We start from the raw sequence: 13,204 nt of genomic DNA on the forward strand, positions 1-13,204 counted from the left end.
AGAAAAGTGTGCTATCTCCGCTACAGAGCACCACTTTTCTGGGTGTAATCTGGGATTCGACGACGATGCAGGCACGCCTGTCTCCTGCTCGTATCGCTTCGATCCTCACGGCCATCAAACAAGCAAAGCTAGGCCAGTCACTCACTGTGAAGCAGTTTCAGAGACTGTTAGGTCTGTTGGCAGCAGCGTCCAACGTTATACCTTGAGGTCTGCAGTACATAAGACCGTTACAGTGGTGGCTCAGGGCCAAGGGGTTCTCCCCGAGGGGAAACCCGGTCTGCATGAACAGGGTCAAGCGACGTTGTCTTCGCGCCGTGGCCATGTGGAAAGAACCTTGGTTCCTATCCCGTGGGCCTGTACTGGGAGCTCCCTGTCGTCGTGTAACGCTAAAGATTGATGCTTCCCTTACGGGCTGGGGGGGCATCATGAGTGGTCGCCCTGCTCAGGGTCTGTGGCGGGACCATCATCTCTCATGGCACATAAATTGTCTAGAAATGTTGGCAGTGTTCGAGGCAGGGGCCGAGGCCCGGGGAATGGAGACTCCACCCCTAGGTGGTGGAGCTCCTATGGAAACGTTTCGGTCATGCCGAGGTAGACTTGTTTGCTTCCAGAGAGACATCACACTGTCCACTGTGGTTTTCTCTAAGCCATCCAGCCCCTCTGGGGTTGGACGCTATGGTACAGGAGTGGCCGAGGTCACGTCTGTACGCATTTCCCCCGATTGCTCTGCTCAAAGGAGTTCTGAAAAGGGTTCGCCGGTACGGGTCTATCTACTGTTGGTAGCCCCGTACTGGCCGGCCCGAGTATGGTTTGCGGACCTGGTGTCTTTTTCCTCATCGGCTCTCCTCTGGAGATTCCGATCAGGAGGGAACCTCTCTCTCAGGCAAGTGGGTCAATCCATCGCCCCCGCCCAGAACTGTGGAAACTTTGGGCTTGGCCTCTGAGGGGGCCCAGCTCTTAAGTTCAGGTCTCTCAACTGAGGTTGTTGAGACCATCCTCCACCCCAGAGCGCCTTCCACGAGGAAATTATATGCCTTGAAGTGGAGACTTTTCACTTCTTTGTGTGGAGAACACCAGCTGGACCCAGTTAACTGCCCAGTGGATGCAGTGCTGGAGTTCCTACAGGAGCGTTTCTCCTCAGGGCTATCCCCCTCCACACTAAAGATGTACGTGGCAGCACTAGCTGCTTAGCATGTCCCTTTCAGTGGAGTCTCTTTGGGGAGACACCCGCTGATAACACGCTTTCTTTGTGGTTCTCTGAGGCTGAGGCCAGCAGTTCACACGAGGGTGCTGACCTGGGATCTGGCCATCGTACTAGAAGGTCTCTCCCTAGCTCCGTTCGAGCCCGTTGAAGAGGTTCCTGAGAAATTCTTCTCTCTAAAGACTATCTTTCTTCTCTCTATTTCGTCTCTTAAGAGAATTGGAGACATTCAAGCTCTCTCGGTTCCTCCCTCGTGCCTGGAATTCTCGCCTGGTATGGTGAAGGCCTTCCTCCATCCTAGGCCGGGCTATGTTCCTAGGGTCCCTTCTAATGTTGCTAGACCTATAGTTCTGCAGGCTTTCTTTCCTCCTCCCTTTATGTCGTCAGACCAGGAGAAACTTCATTTACTCTGCCCATTTAGGGCTTTAGATGCTTATGTTCACAACGCTGCCCTGTGGAGGAAGTCTGAACAGTTGTTCGTTTGCTTTGGCCCACCCAGGAAGGAGTGTCCTGCATCTAAACAGAGTATGAGCAAGTGGGTAGTTGAGGCCATTTCACTTGCTTACGATTCGGCTGGTCAGCCTTCACCCTTGGCTGTACGAGCTCACTCGACTAGGAGTATGGCTGCTTCCGAAGGCTTATTGTCAGGAGTTTCTCTCCATGTTGTCTGTGATGCGGCAGGCTGGTCCTCACCGCACACATTTGTTAGGTTTTATGGCCTTGACCTCAGCTCCACTCCAGGGGCGCAGGTGCTCTCGTCCTCTGTGTGCTCTGATTTCACATGACGGGCACTTGCTTTTATGGCGACGTGGGCATTAGCGTTCCCACAACGTTTGACGCAGCTCGAGTTCCCTTGAAAGGGAACGTCTCGGTTACGTATGTAACCCTAGTTCCCTGAATAGGGAACGAGACGCTGTGTCGTTCTGCCATACTCTCTGCATGCCCGTGATCGACTTGCTTCAGGCCTATCAAAAGCTGTCTCGGTTGTGATTTCGGGGTGCTTTATAGTTTACTGGTCGATGACGTCACCCGCCTATGACGTTCCGTCTCTCCATTGAAGTGATTTCATACATGCTTCAGGACGAACACACGCAGGGGCGTTCCCACAGCGTTCCCTATTCAGGGAACTAGGGTTACATACGTAACCGAGACGTTCCAGGTGACTGATGGTATCACCTCACAGTATCACTACTGACATTAACACCATCGACAGTACCACCACTTACAGTAGTGGTGTTATTGTAAGTGGTGGTACTGTCGATGGTGTTGTCAGTGGTGATACTGTGAGATGTTACTGTCAGTCACCAAGCCCAGTTACTCTTTTGGCATAAGTGTAGGCCGTCAGCCGAAAGCTAGTTATTTTAGTTTATAAAGATTAAAAATGGATATTTTTCTTACAAAAGCCAAAACCCATTGTTTCACTTCAGAAGGCTTTATTAACCCCCTTTTATAACCATCGCTTTTATGATGCATGAATGCACTTTTTTGGACTTCAAAATCATGAGTGCCATTTACTACAGTTATAAAGCTTGGAAGAACAAGAATATTTCTTTTAAAAAACTCTGAAAGAACAAAGTCATAAACACCTAGGATGGCTTGAGGCATAAAATTACTCTCATAATTTTATGATCTCAAATCCTGTATCACTAAATTTCTTTTCTTCTTTGATTTCATAAACATACACATGAGAAATTGGCATCTGGAATAATTATTTCAAAATTTCCTTAACAAAATAAAGAAATATATATATAAAACTTAAAATAAAATTTCTCAAAAGAGTATTTTATGTTTGACAGAAGCAGGAAAGTCATACAGTTTTGGAATGGGTAAACTATCCCTTTCATCGGTCAAACTGAAATAGTTTAAGAACTATGGCCCGGTTTCACAGACAAGGCTTAGATTAAGCCAGTGGCCAGTTGCATAAACTGCTTATACTAGTCTTGCAAGTTAGTCATCTCATTTCTTTTCTTCAAGACAGGTCATCATTTTTTTTAAAGTCAGTTATATTAAAAATGTTGATTGGTCAAATTAGAATCAGAATAGTAAAACTGATTAGCCGTAACTAATTGCTAGTTGGTCAGACTAGTTATTAAGACACAAGTGCACTATAAAAACATGATATAACCATCCCAACAATCCCATAATGCACTGTAAGAGATCCGCGCCAAATGAAATCCCGCGTTTGACCAGAAGACGGTGCATCCATCCATCCATTTTCCATTTGGCTACAGAAGGGCTGGGCGGTATGACGGTATATCGTTACCACAGTAGAAAATTTCAACCGTAACAGATCATTTTATTCCATGTATACCACGACATGTAAATAAGTGGGCATGGTTAACTCACGTGCAGCGTGCGTGAGACTGAGACTTGTCAAAGAAACATGGAGAAAGCAGATCGAGAGGATCCACAATGGAATTGCGTTTTCTAAAGGGTTGTTGTTGATAAATACGTGATATTTTCGTGAAAAAATGAGCAGCAGTCACTAGCAGTGCAGCACCCATAGACTACAGTTTAGAGGAGTGCACGTTCGCAACAGGGAAAGCATGAAGGTTACTTGATCAGTTCAAATATCAATATCGTAACGAGTAGAAATAACCTTAAATAATGTATAGTTATCTGCATCTTTCCATCTCTTATGTAGCCTACTTTTTAAACACGAAAATAGCATTCAGCATGAAACGCAAGCGGTTGCCGTGGTAATGAACAACCTGCTTGTTAAAGAGAATATATAAGCCTTTATCTGAGGCAAAATTACTAAATATGCAGCGCGAGTTATATATTTCTAACTCCAAACAATTGGCCACTGAACCAGCTGATAAAATCTTCCTTTGATTCGATACGTGATTACAACTTGACATTCAAATGAACCGATCACATTTTACTGATGCAAAAGACGCGCGCGTGCACACGAACTGAGAGGGAGCGCGGTGTGTCAGTGTTCACCGGGCTATGGTAAACTAATGACGCAGTTACGAGGTGTGTATAATTTAAACTACTTAGTCAACACTAATAGTAGCTCCTGTGTGGTTTTCATACTGCTGCTCTCCTTCTAGAACTTCTGAACTTGATGAACTTGACACTTCTGAACTTCTCTTGATTAAGGCTCCAGGTGACCGGTTGCCAGATATCACAAAAAGAGCAAAACAAGCCCCTTAAAAACGCAGTATAATAACCAGACATGACAAAAATGTACAGGGGAACACATGTAAACATAACTAGTACTAATATCCTACAAAATGAAAAGGAAGTAGCTAATTTATTATGAATATAGAATAGTTCAATATAATATATTCAGATATTATAAACTAATTGATGAAGTAAAGCAATAACATAAAATTGAAAAAATTATTCAGCAACACTTTATATAACGTTGAATTGCACCTATGAGTTGTATTTAATATCAATCAGTTGGGGGCAGTTCATCTAAAAGTTGATGAGTGTATTTTGTTTACTATAGCTATCAACATAGTTTACCAAAGAAATAATTTACCAAATAAAAGAAAAATCAAAATCAAACAAGGTGAAATCCTTTTCATTTCTAAAGTATTTGGGTTTATTTATTATACAAAGCCCGATTTTTCGAGAATAACTACATAAATAAATATATCGTGAAATATATCGTTACCGAGAAATAAAATTAGTCATACAGTGAAACAGAAATTTGGTCATACCGCCCACCCCTAGGCTACAGCGTAATATCATTCAGGTATAAATTCCTTTTTAATTGATTATTTTTGTTTTTTTTAAATATACATAGTTTCCATGAGAGTTATTTCCTTATTATCTTACTACTGGAGCTAACCTGTTTGCTAAGTTTCAAATGATTATTAAACAGCAAGCACAAACTATGCAAAAGCGACAGCCCTTCCGGAGGACTCAGTGTCTGAATTCACTCGTTTCATTCACTCCTTCAAGTGGACTATATTAGTGGAGTAATGTAGGGAATAGTGAATGAGGGTATAGGGGGCAATTTCAGATACAGCCACAGTCTTAACTTTTATAAACGTGCCTTAAATAAAAACATTAATGACGTACATCTTGAGACAAAACAATGGCTTTCAGTTATAACAGCTCAAACATGCATTTTAGTCTGGGACTAGGCTTAAAGGACAAGTTTGGTATTTTACACTTAAAGCCCTGTTTTAAGATCGTTTCTGATTAAATAGAACGGTTAAGATTGAAATTTGGACAAATGCTGCTGTCCCGAGAATTTTCGGTTTCTGTGGTAGCAAAAATCTTTTGCAGCGATTTTTGCGTGAGCATATCAGTGAACACCCCAGACCACTCGATGAGTTTCACGTCTTTGTAAACTAAAGTTTAATGAGTTTTATGAATGATTCTTCCAGTGCCCCTATGAAACCATTGTTGAGGTGGAGAGGGTGCTAATACATACACCGAAAATTCTCGGGACAGCAGCATTTGTACAAATTTCAATCTTAACCGTTCTATTTCATCAGAAACGATGTTAAAACAGGGCTTTAAGTGTAAAATACCGAACTTTTCCTTTAAGGCTTGTCTGTGAAACCGGGCATATAAGTTTGATTTAGAAGTTCAGAGGAAACCCTAATTAGGCTGTCTTAGAAATACCAACACTGTGCTGCCCTGCAACTATGTCAATATCACCCCTTTGAAAGCCAGAGCTGTTTCCTTTGCACTGGAACAACAACTGCATTTGAGTCACAAAGTCACGCTGAGCTATTCAACACTTGTGAGCTGTAACACAAAGCCAATAGCACGAGTGCCACACATGACAACAGCATTATGCAGTCGCTCTTATTGTGTCTTGCTCACCATATTTTCCAGCAGAATTTTTTTTTCCTGTCAGTGTTTATTCAGATCCTTAGACAGAATATTAAGCAGCCGCGGCTCGTCTGTGCAGGCAGATCAATAATATTGTTGAATATTAAATGTCCCCAACTAAGCAAGCCAAAAGCCAAAGGCGACAGTGGCAAGGAACCCAAACTCCATCAGGTGACATAATGGAGAAATGTATAATGGTGACATGTATAATGATACTAAGCTCTACAGCGGGTGCCTGAGCCTCCCCAGCTCTACATTCCCCCACAATTTTCCAATGTAAATTTGTGAGATCCAATGTAAATTTGTAAACTTATAGAGATCCTTTGGGGCAGATTTCAGACTGCCCCGCTTATTTTCATGTTACTTTACTTAAACCTCGCTCCAGAACAAGACGATATCAATCCACATCAGTTATGTGTTTGCATCAGGTCAGTAACTGGTTGGCATGTCTGTTCTTCCTATGTGGAGTAACATATCAAATGAATGAAAGCATAAATCCTTTAATTGAAACGTGCTCATGTGAATTAAGGCAAATCCAAGAGTGTTCTATGCGTGTGTCGTGTGTAATTGTCAACAGTGTTGTGTGTAATTAATGATTAAATAATCAAAATAACGAAGTTACTAAATAACGAAAAGTAAGGAATTACTCTTATTTTTTCTGTAATTTAGTTTCTTCTGATGTAATTGCATTAAACACTGAATAGACTATAGAACAATTCTATAGAAAAACAATAGTGGACTTAACATCAAAATGTAATGTTGAAATCTATGTTTTTAATGTAACCTTCTCACTTTAAACACTTTGGTCAGTTAACGAATAATTTATGCAATTGTATATTGTTTATTTAAAATAAAAAATGAAAGTGTAGTTTCATGTCTATCCTTGTATTATTGAACTGGTTGAGGGTGATGTGGGATTTATAAAGTAATTGGTAATCCAATACTTTTTTAAAAGAGAGTAATTAGCACAGTAATCATACTACACTGTTGAAAATGTAATTAGTAGCAAGTAATTCATTACTTTTTTTAGAGTAACTTACCAAACACTGCTTGCCAAGTAGCATTATAGCGCCACCCTCAGGCTGATTAACTGCCAAAAGTGTGTTTGCATGTGTTCAGTGATTAGAATATAAAACTAACAAAATGTTTATCACAAACCAACGCTAAGACTCAGAATATACCCTACCTAAATGTACGATCAGGAGCCGCTACTGGTTTTAGGGCCAATATTCCTGGGCCATGAGGACGTATATGAGAGTCACATGACGGCCACTGATCAACTTTAAGTGCCAAAGCTTCCTGGATTATGAAAGTATACACAGCTTGAAATAACATGACCTTTGCCGAAGTGAATGTGACAGTCAAGAGTGTGTGTGTGTGTGTGTGTGTGTGTGTGTGTGTGTGTGTGTGTGTGTGTGTGTGTGTGTGTGTGTGTGTGTGTGTGTGTGTGTGTGTGTGTGTGTGTGTGTGTGTGTGTGTGTTAGTGTGTGTGTGTGTGTAAAGTCTATAAGCAGAACACACATTACAATATGACATGGTTGGTTTCTCTACGTCACTTTTATTTCTGTCTTAGTTTTCATGTGACCAGACCAGCATTCCCTCATAAAAAATTAAACACATATGGACAATGCAACACACCAATATTTAAGTGGGTCAGGAAATACCCCCAGCTCAACTGACCCTGCATTCTTAAAAATATATATTAAAAAGATATTTTATTTTATTCCTGTCAAGGAATTCAAGCTCACTTAATATTTATCAATAAACAGTATTTATGCATTGCACTGATATTATTGTTATTGAAATAATATCTCCATTTAATTTAAAAATGAATTTGCATGTTTTGGAGAAAGATGTACAAACTCTTTCGCAATGTCTGTCTATGGAACTAGATTGTGAGGGATCTCTAGTTGGATTGATACATGAGAACACATTTGGATGTTCCCCAATACATTTTATGATAACTTTATGCAATATTAATCTTACGTATCAGAGATATCACAGACATTTATGTAATATTAGATGCAATATTATATTATAGTTGTTAGAATGTTTAGATAATTTGGAAAAAATAACTAAAATACTAAATTCTTCCTGAAATCATTGAATGTTATTGTACTCTCACTGTATAATTCACATTGTCTATTTTTGTCTGGGATTATTTAAAATATAAACTCTAGATTCACCAGCATACACTTAATCTGAACTGTTCCTTGAATCCTATGCTTTAGTTTAAGGTCAAATATTACAGAAAAGGTATTGACAAAAGAGATAAAAACAAGCACATACCGCCCCCTAGTGTGAACAAAGAGCACAGACAGAAAGTCTGCATTATCATTTGTTGTTATAGATCTAGAATGAATAATTCTAGGTTTGTAATTTGCATACTGTAAGTCTTTTTTGATAAATATATTTATAGACCTGTGTCACATTGCTGTGTAATTGAATTGAGTCATGTGCTTCTTGTTTCCTACACAGTACATGAAAAACAGGAAATAATGGTATAGGATGTGATGTTATAGCATATAATAATAGAGTAGTTTATTTTTCTTAACCAATAAAACAAAAGAGGTGTCTTTCAAAATAATTCACTTGTACTACCTTGCAAGCAAGATATTTCAGGATGTATTAGGAGTGAAAAGTATAATGGCTGTGAAATGTATTGGAAGTATGTACTGTGGTGCTTTGTTGATTATGGTCAATCTAAGAAAGGACAATTTTGTGAAACATATCTGATCCTGTTGCTTGCCAAATTCACATTCACAGAACCAAATATTCTAATTCTAGACCTCTATTTTTTATGAAGGAAATTGAGCAATACCTCATTCTATATCCTCCTGGGACACAGGAATAGACTTTTGTCCTCTGTAGTGGACATTATATTTTAGTGAATTTCTCTGACATCATACATGTCACAGACTTATTATGGATGTCCTGTAAAGAGCACATTCAGGGATTTTCAGAGATGCCAAATGTTTCTAAGTTTCACCATGAAAACAACTTTTCCTTGGTCTTTAAAAATTACTAACATTAATTTAGTGATTAAATGTAGCACTCTTATGGAAATATGATAATATATGGTCATTATAATTTCAATCAACTACTTTTCAAATTGTATTTCATAAATCAACATCTCAGGAAAATGGTATGGGGTTTCAAATCAAAATATGACTTACTGTTACAGAATAGGGCATTGATTTTATACATGTCCACTGTAGAGGACATCAGGACTTAAATCATGTTTATCAGGCATGTTGGGAGATACAACAAGTGTATCATTTACAAGTGTCTAAGCACAATTATATTTTCCAAAATATTATCTGTTTGCAGTTCTTTTTCTGTTTTTAGTGACATGTTATTATAAAAAGTTGTCAATATTTCCAGTTTATAAATTTTTTTATTGCCTGTTTGTTTGTTTTTTGCTCTTGTTTTATTTTGTTTCTTACAGTTATTTGTTACAGACTGTATCAGGGGTCTCCAACCATGGTCCTGGAGACTTCAGTTCCAACACACTTTTCCATGTTATTTTCAAATCAGCTTGAACACCTTTATAAACTGCTTCAGGTGTGTTTGATTATTAGAGTTAGAGCTACACTGAATGGGTCGGCTAAATAATAATTGTATAGAAACCTAAAAGTATTCCGTTTATATTTATTAGAAAAATATTGGCATTAAAATATTACCGGTACAATTATAAATATTCCTCACAAATGGCTAATTCTAAAATGGACACTTTAGCACACGTGCACAAAGGTATGTTTTGATGGATGTGCAGTGTTACATACCTCATCCTGTCTGAACTCTTCTTGTTATTGTGAAAATCCCATGAAAGGAGCAGAAAGTTAGAAGTTCTTGATGTGTTGTGAACATTTTCAGTTAGTCTGGAATTGACGTAACATGAGTTGATAATCCAGCCAATAGGCAGATGGGGGTTTTCTTCCTCACAGTGACGTCATAGCGAATCCCCTTTTGAGCTGAATTCGTGATTCCCTCTTGATGCTGTTGCAGAGCAGAAATGTAGACGCGTCACCATTGACACGTTGAGTGTTGTGGGCTACGTCGTTTTAGATCGTTACATTGTTTTCACACGTGATACATTGAATGAGCCTCTGTAGCTTGGTTTAGCTTGACTAGCCCTGATAAGAAGGTAAACCTGCATATCTGAGGGTTTATAATTGAATAGATTTCTGATAGAATGTCGTTGTTTCATAATAAAAGCAACAGAAACCATATTTTATGAGAGTAAATTAAGTAAACAATAATAGCCCAATTTCTCCAGAACCGTCTGGAAAGTTGCTATGGAAACACATTTAGTATATTAAAGGCTGCAGTTTCCACCTCTGTCCACTAGATAACGCTATTGTATTGCTAAAAAAAACACCTCGTGCCCAGAATTGAGCGCACATTGTTGGAATCGTGCCTCTGCTCATGCATTCCATGCGCATCTGTTGATAATATGAAGACATAAAGAAGCTTACGTCAAAAGAATTCTAATCATTAAAAGTCTATCCCTGCAGTACTTCTAACATAGTGCGAATAAAATGATCAAGTAATTTTAAGATGCCATAACATTTCAATGCTAATGCAATGGCAGCGATTTATGGCACAACCTGAAAATAAAGTATGCTCCTAAAAATTATTAATAATCTCAAATTATTTTGAGATTTTGCTCTTCTACTGATCGTTCTCAATGCAAGCGAGACACGTGATTCTCAGATTTCAAAATTAATCGTTAGACATTAAATAGCAAGCCTAAAAAAATAATATCATAACAATAGCAACAGTAAATTAGCTGGGGTAAGTCGTTTTCAAATTACCTTGCAGTTGAACTGTCCTCGTTAGAAAAAAAATAACAAGATATAGCCTATGTATGTATTTTGGTCCTACTGTTTCCCTCCAAATAAGCAAATTGTATGTAAACTTTATCGCACTGCCACCGAATTTGTAAAAAGAACCAACGGATTACGCACCAATGAACTTGTGGACTATGTCTACGAATAAAGTGCTACACATTGATTTAACTGGGCTTGCTTATATATAATAGCATACGCTATGTTTGTTCCTATGTGTTTATTTTATTTTTGCGCCTACATCTAGCCTACGTCTCGCGCTTCGATGATCGGCGATCACAACAATGGAAGACAGTTTGGAAAACAATCGAACAATCACGTTGTATAGCTAAAATCCGATATCGTAGATTCCAAAAGAAGTCCGTGTTACACGCAGATTATCGGATATCTACTCAAGCCAGCGCGAGGGATGAGGATGTACTCACAGTCACAGAGAAAGGTGCGCTTCTTTGGGTCTTTAATTGACTTTCAACATTCATACATCAGTAAGCTTCCCTGCGTATGCTTTACGCGGGCTGCAGTTGGTGTTTTTGACTGAATCCCCATCCTCTGAATCCTGATAGTCTGATTTGGAAAGGGACGCTTTGCTGTCACTCCTTTTAAATTCCTCAAACGAGGGTTGCTGCTGGCCACACGTTACATGCGTGTATTCCATCTGCTCCCCGTGCTCGGTCTCCCTGTGGTAGAAGTAATTGAAATTGGACACGATGACGGGCACTGGTAGAGCAATGGTGAGCACACCAGCGATGGCACATAAAGAGCCCACTATTTTGCCACCGATGGTGACTGGGCACATGTCCCCGTAGCCTACAGTTGTCATGGAAACCACTGCCCACCAGAAGGCATCGGGGATGCTGCTGAACCCCGACTCGGGGTCGTCCGTCTCGGCGAAATACACGGCGCTGGAGAACAGTATAACTCCAATGAAAAGGAAGAATATGAGGAGACCCAGTTCCCGCATGCTCGCTTGAAGGGTCTTTCCCAGGATCTGAAGCCCCTTCGAGTGTCTGGAGAGCTTGAATATGCGGAACACCCGCACCAAGCGAATGACCCTCAGGATGGCCAGAGACATCGCTTGCTGGCCGTTGCCCTGATGCTCGGCTAACTCCAGACCCAAGGTGATGAAGTAGGGAATAATGGCCACTATGTCGATTGTGTTCATGATATTCTTAAAGAAGGCTGGCTTGCTCGGGCACGCGAGAAACCTCACGAGCAGTTCAAATGAGAACCAGATGATACAAAGGGTCTCCACGATAAAGAAGGGGTCTGTGAAGGGATTGGGTTTATTTAAACTGGCAGTTCCGTTCAATGCGAGGGGCTCCTCGTGCATTTTCCCGTCCTCCCTAAACTCAGGTAAAGTCTCCAAGCAAAATATGACAATTGATATCAAAATGACGAGCACTGAGACTATTGCGATGCCCCTCGCGGGTCCAGAGCTCTCGGGATACTCGAACAGCAGCCAAACCTGCCTCTGAAACTCGTTTACTGGCAAAGGTCGCTCTTCCTCCTTGATGAAGCCCTCGTCCTCCTTAAAATTCTCAATGACTTCTTCTCCCAACTCGTAGAATTTGATTTCCTCCATAAATATGTCCACGGGAACATTGACGGGTCTCCTCAGCCTGCCCCCAGACTGGTAGAAGTAGAGGATGGCATCAAAACTCGGTCGGTTCCTGTCAAAGAAGTACTCGTTCCTCAGAGGGTCGAAGAAGCGCATTCTTTTCCTGGGGTCACCGAGTAAGGTGGCAGGGAATTGCGCCAGGGTTTTCAGTTGGGTTTCGAAGCGCAGTCCGGAGATGTTGATGACCACCCGCTCGCAACACTCCTGGTCTGCCCGTTCAGGTTCGTAAACATCTTGGGACAGGGCTGCCAATGCCACAGTCTCTTCGAGGTTCTCCCCGGGAACCACAGTCATGTTTGTCCCCTCAAATGGGCGAGTCGTTTTCGCGCCCCGGTCCTCGCGCTGTTCTTGGAAAATGGTCCTATCACTTGTAGAGCGGCGCGTGTCGCGTCACTTCGCGCGCATTTTCCTCACAGAGGTGTCTCCTCATTCCCTCCCCAAGAGGAGACTGGCAGTCTGGACGATTGGCTGTCACATTCACAGCATTTTAATCAGCAATGCCCTCCCTCGCTCGCTACGAGCTTTATGGCAAGCCAGAGCAGCATTTATTCCTTTAAACAAATTCATATTATATGTTGCAGGTGCTTGATTTTCATTAGTCTATTTGTAAGGAGTCCAATTGAGACTATGTATGTCATTTTCACTAGTAACCATTCAAGATGTGTGTTAATATTTTTTGTGCCATATTTCTATTTGAGTATGCCTATAAATGTTTATGTTGACTTTTACACT

General features: G+C 40.6%; 1 protein-coding gene across 2 annotated transcripts in view; it reads right to left on the bottom strand.

Moving 5' to 3' along the window:
• Nucleotides 1-12,967, bottom strand: part of LOC143742462 (shaker-related potassium channel tsha2) — a 30,237-nt gene extending 17,270 nt beyond the window's left edge. The window contains exons 1-2 of one of the 2 annotated variants that reach the window (XM_077235332.1): nt 11,280-12,967; nt 9,790-10,003 (exon numbers count right to left, since the gene is read on the bottom strand). In XM_077235332.1, coding sequence (XP_077091447.1) covers nt 11,330-12,766 — 1,437 coding nt within the window. In that variant the 5' untranslated portion in view covers nt 12,767-12,967 and the 3' untranslated portion in view covers nt 9,790-10,003; nt 11,280-11,329. Of the gene's footprint in view, nt 1-9,789 lie in introns of both variants that reach the window. The other variant, XM_077235331.1, reaches the window with a different exon arrangement.
• Nucleotides 12,968-13,204: the final 237 nt, after the last annotated feature.

The sequence above is a fragment of the Siphateles boraxobius genome, unplaced genomic scaffold (genome assembly GCF_051911475.1).
Source record: "Siphateles boraxobius isolate OS27281-9 unplaced genomic scaffold, OSU_SipBor_1 19, whole genome shotgun sequence".
In the NCBI taxonomy this organism is placed as follows: domain Eukaryota; kingdom Metazoa; phylum Chordata; class Actinopteri; order Cypriniformes; family Leuciscidae; genus Siphateles; species Siphateles boraxobius.